Consider the following 5,678-nt stretch of genomic DNA (forward strand, 5'->3'; position numbering starts at 1 on the left):
TGTACTTCCTGTATATGTGTGTGTACGTCCTGTATATGTGTGTGTACGTCCTGTATATGTGTGTGTATTTCCTGTATATGTGTGTGTACTTCCTGTATATCTGTGTGTACATCCTGTATATGTGTGTGTACTTCCTGTATATGTGTGTGTGCTTCCTGTATATGTGTGCGTACCTCCTGTATATCTGTGTGTACTTCCTGTATATGTGTGTGTACATCCTGTATATGTGTGTGTACTTCCTGTATATGCGTGTGTACTTCCTGTATGTGTACCTCCTGTATATCTGTGTGTACTTCCTGTATATGTGCGTGTACGTCCTGTATATGTGTGTACTTCCTGTATATCTGTGTGTACTTCCTGTATGTGTACCTCCTGTATATCTGTGTGTACTTCCTGTATATCTGTGTGTACTTCCTGTATATGTGTGTGTACATCCTGTATATGTGTGTGTACATCCTGTATATCTGTGTGTACTTCCTGTATATGTGTGTGTACTTCCTGTATATCTGTGTGTACTTCCTGTATATCTGTGTGTACTTCCTGTATATCTGTGTGTACTTCCTGTATGTCTGTGTAACCTGTCCTGAAAATTCATCCTTGCAAGTAAAACCAGTTCAGAATCTTCTCTCCTTGTAGAAGCTCCTTTGCGTAAATGAGATAAATAAAGGATATTTTCCTCGAACACAACCCTCACAAGGTCTTGAACTTTATGACAATAACTGTTTCTTAGGGTTATAATTAACCATTTTATTTAACTGCTTAAAATATATATATATTTTTACGTGTGTTTATTTATCTATTTTTTTACACATTAACTAGTTGATCTTTTACAGCTATCTCAATCTGAAATAAAAACATCAAATTTAAATGAATATGGTTTTGTTATATTTTATCTTCCTAACGGGCTTTACCAAGCACTTTGGTAACAGTTTCTGTTTTAAATGTGCTCTATAAATAAATCTGACTTGACTTTAGTTTAAAATAAAAACACAATTATTTCCTCTACATATTTTTGTTACTTTTACTGAATCAGTTGACCACTGAGCTGCTTCTGTTCACAAACGGTGCCTTGCTTTTGGTCAATCTGTTTTTTGGACTGAATGCACACTCGTGCAAAAAGCACGTGTGTTTTTGCACTTTACGTTCGAGATGAAACAATTACGTTGATTGAGACGAGAGGAGCGACTCGGTAGAAACATCCAGCTGCGAAAAAAACGCACCTCTTTCAAGTAAGTTTCAGCCTCGTCTATAGAGGTAGAGATAAAATAAAATAACTTTACTGAAATTAATACATTATTTCATGATAAATACAGAGTAAAAAAATGCATTTATAACAGACCAAACCCATATGGAAATTTTGATTATTGCCGATACCGATACTGGGCGGGGAAGGCTCAATGCCAATAACCGATATATTGGCTGAAAGTTTTTGAGCTTTGTTCGTCCCCAACAATCTATGTTAACAGAAACTTTTAAACCTGTTTTAACTCTTGAAGTCTTGAAACAGTCTTCCTAACGTGCGTTCACATTTTCTATCCTCCACTATTCACCATAAAGTTATCAGGTGGGTTAAATTATTATTATTATTTTTTTTCATTTACCCTTTATTTATACAGGTAGTCTCATTGAGCCACGAGAGAGAACAAAGAAACACCTTCCTGATCATTGTTTAAACAGTCAGCCATGTACGGTGAAGGTCTAACTAGTACTGACGACAGCAGAGTTTTTCTTTTTCTTTGTAGAGAAGTAAAGATTTCAGACAAACATTTCATTGAGGGCAACAAAGATCATGTGACTAACACTGATGATTTTTACCGCTACGTTACATTTATTGTTCTGGATAAAGTTTTATAAGGCAATATCCTATGCTAGGTTGTCTAAACGTTAGCTTGCTAACTTGAGAGGCACATAGCTAATGACAAGCGGGTTGGAGGATTGAAGAGAATTTATTATTAATGATTTTTTTTTTTTTTTTTTACAGATCAGTTAAAATAAACTTATCATGGTCTGTTCAGTAAAATACGCTACACAACATTAATAATAATAATAATAATAATAATGATTTTAATTTGTAACGCGCTTTTCATTAACAAAAATCTCACACATTGCACATTGCTCCCTACTTCGTCTGTGCTGAATGTGAAAGTGAAACTTAAGCGAACGGCCATGACTTGAAAGCAGTCTTTTTGCTCCCTCTGCTGGACACATTGTACAATTACGGCTGGTTCCCAGAATTTTAAGGATAAAAACTAGAATTTATATCGGCACATAATAGGACAATCATCACCGATACCGATATGTCCCCAAACAGCTATATCGGCCCTACAAATAAATCGGTCGGGCTCTAATTTACAATAATTTCAATGGAATTGTTTTTTTTTATAACTAAAGGACACTAGAGGGCAGTAAAGTTACTGTGAGGTTACAGGAGCATTTGAAACAATTCTGACTTCAAACTCCTGGTTGTATTTATCTTTCATTTAAATCTCGTTAACGACCAGGTGACGACCAGTTTACTGTAGCCTGTTGTGTAAAAACGTAGCCCTGACAGAATATGTGTGGATTTTCTCCTGTTTTACCTGTGTCTCCTCCTTTAAGAACATGTTTCTCACACAGATAGGTGGTCAGGTCTTCCTCCTGGTTTCCTTTGTACCAGTCTTCAATCACCTCCTCGTACCGCTCCACCATCACATCACACTGATGACAACAAAGTGCCAGCGAGAGTTAAAACAGTCAACGGTGACATTAAATGTGCACGCTTTGGAAAATACCTGTTTTTTAAGGTCGGCTACTTCTGCGGACGTCTCGTTCCACAGCTCGTAGGGAATGTCCATCACCACCTTTACTCCTTTGTTCACCAAACCATGAAGAGTGGAGAAGGTCTCTGACATGCCCTGAACACAGTCAAGTCAGGGACGTTCAAAAACAACACGGTTTGATCCAACGTCTTTAAAGTCAAGCAAAGAATCACAACCCAACACTTTGTTTGCTTCAGAAATGTAAATATCAAAGAAATGAATGGAAGAGAGACAAAAAAAAAATGACTTGAACATTAGTGACGCCCCAGAACCAGACAAGAGACATCCTAATCAAGAGTTCAGACCATCTCAGCCGACTCGTTTTGATGCAGAGGAGCAGCGGCTCCACTCTCAGCTCCTCACTTTATCTCTAAAGCCGGGGGCCCAACCATCGACAGAAGAAACCCAATTCAGCAGCTTGGATCCAGGATCTCGTTCTTTCGGTCATGAGCCAAACCTCATGACCACGGAAGAGTTTTGGAACGCAGACGAACCGGTCCAGTAAACCAGTTCAGCTCATTCTTCATCACAACTGACTGAAGCAACACCCTCATTACTGCGAATGACGTTCTGGTCTGCTGATCCATCTCCATCCTACTTGAACCCCTCCACCTGAAGTAAAAACTCCCTTGCTGACCCGGAGGAGGCGTTCCACCCATTTTCAGCAGAGAACCACAACCTCAGACTCAGAGGAGCCGGCTCAGTGCATCCAGAAGGTCGTGAACCAAAGACACCAACAGAACCACATCATCTGCATAAAACAGAAGCAAGAGCCTGAGGTTCTCCAACCAGTCACTCTCCCCTCTGAGATCCTGGACCTGGATCAGAGACCAGGGACAGCCCTGGCACCGAGAACAGCTCAACTTTGTGCTGAGGACACGGACATAGATCCGGCTTTGGTTCTACAGGGACTGGACAGCCCCATCCTCCCACAGTCCTCCCTCACAGAGGAACAAGGTCATCAGCCTTCTTCACATCCACAAACCATGTGTAGACTGCAGAACCAAACTCTCATGACCCCTTTAGCAACTCTGCAAGAGTGAAGACTAGGCCCGTCACAATAACAAATTTTGCTGGGCGATTTAATTGTCTCAGTAATTATTGCGATAAACAATAATATTGTTTGAAATTTGGCTATAATTAGTCATTATTGTCAAATTTAAGAAAATAAAGTTTGTTAATTTGATTTGGGTGTAGTACCTTTTTTCGACCACCGGATGTCAGTATAAGACTGTTTGAACCGAAGGATGGATAGTGAGGGAGTGAGCAGCGTGTCTCTAAGAAAAATGGGAGGGAGGCCCCTTGACGCAACATGGGCTGTCTCACCTTCCTTTTTTTTTTGGTTCTCCAAATGGCGGACGCTCGTTGTGGTTTGAGCTCTTTAGCATTTTTCACACAAAGATTTTAATTGAAAAAAATCAGTAAACAAGTTCTCAGCTTCTTTTTGCAGAGAAAAACAACTTTTTTCATGAAGGCACGACTTTCAACCGTGAATTCTGGAGCTTCAACAAGACGGAGGTTTTTTCCTGAGGTCGACTTGTTAGCTTAGCTCGTAGCTTAGCTTCTCAGCTTAGCTGCTTTTAACGATCCAAAAACGCGATTTTGGACGATTAAAACAGATTTTAAAGATTAAAGAGAAAGGGCGGGGTCAGTGAAGAGCACCGGAGTTGAGCCTTTTATCATCCAGTGTCTTCAGTAGAAAGAGAGAGACACGAAGAAACGATAAAGCAGATAAATGAAAATGAGGTCGATAATTTTCATTTATCATGCGATTAATTGATTTATTGTTTATCATGACAGGCCTAGTGAAGACCTGGTCCAGGACCAGGACCAGAACAGACGCCTCACTGATCCTTCTGAATCTGAGGATCCACAGTCTGAGCCTCCCTCCCTACACCCTAAAGCGAACCTTCTCCTGAAGGCTGAGAACTGTGATTAAATGTTATTCTATACCTAAAGTACTGCTTTGCACTGTGTTTTATATATCAATGTGTGTTTTTATACATTAATTTATAATTTTCTTCACTTTAATTGATGATCTATGTCAGGGTTGTCCTATTTCTTATCTGTGCCAAAACTATCAAGATGAAAGCACTCGTGGGCCACAAAAACGTGAATTCAACTCTTAAAGTGAGAATTACTTTGGAAAAAAGTTAAAAGTTTACTCATTTTGGTGGAGAAAGAGTTTTTAATTGTTGTAGATCCAAAACATTAAATGCATATTAAACACTAACCTTATATTTTTAATTAAAACGACTTAAATTATTTGATTTGTTGGGTCTGTTTGTTGTTTTCTTATGTTTGTTAAGTTCATTTTAGTCGTTTCTCTGCAACCTAAGCACAATTTGAGTAAGTGCCCTTTTAAAATGGGGTGGATCAGCCTTTTGGACCATGGACGGCCCAAAAGGCTGATGGGAGTTATCAAAATGCATCCAGCTGTCGGTCGCTACAACACATTCATAGAAGGTTTGAAGGGACACTGATAAAAGTTGATCAACTGGTATGTAGATGATGTCACTTTATATCAATTTAAAAAGTATCCAGTTTCCCTCTATTGGTTATATCAACTGCAATTTGTTCAATTTAGCCAAGTTTTATGAATAATTATCCAAAAGTTTCCTTTCTGTTAAAAATCAAAAAAGTTTTTTGGTGCTTTGTACCATGAAGTGAAAATAAAAAATCATTACAGCCAAAGGTTTGTATTTTGTTTAAAATTGCTCATTTAGAGAAGATTTTTTTCATCTGTTTTGCCGTTAAACCTAAACATCTTCTTCCGCCTGCACGCTCGCTTCACTCAGCCGGTGCAGGCGGAGGAACTCTGGAGAGCTAGCGGCTCCGGCTGCGATGGATGGATGGTGCCGCGCCGCCCAGGCGAAATTA

The 5,678-nt window shown here is 39.2% G+C and overlaps 1 protein-coding gene across 1 annotated transcript in view; it reads right to left on the reverse strand.

Annotated features, from left to right (window-relative positions):
• Window positions 1-5,678, reverse strand: part of cnpy3 (canopy FGF signaling regulator 3) — a 12,495-nt gene that overhangs the window by 1,394 nt on the left and 5,423 nt on the right. Inside the window, exons 4-5 of the mRNA XM_037680409.1 lie at window positions 2,772-2,894; window positions 2,580-2,697 (exon numbers count right to left, since the gene is read on the reverse strand). Of these exons, the coding sequence (XP_037536337.1) occupies window positions 2,580-2,697; window positions 2,772-2,894 (241 nt within the window). The remainder of the gene's footprint in view (window positions 1-2,579; window positions 2,698-2,771; window positions 2,895-5,678) is intronic.

Source organism: Nematolebias whitei, chromosome 1, assembly GCF_014905685.2.
Source record: "Nematolebias whitei isolate Nwh7 chromosome 1, NemWhi1, whole genome shotgun sequence".
In the NCBI taxonomy this organism is placed as follows: domain Eukaryota; kingdom Metazoa; phylum Chordata; class Actinopteri; order Cyprinodontiformes; family Rivulidae; genus Nematolebias; species Nematolebias whitei.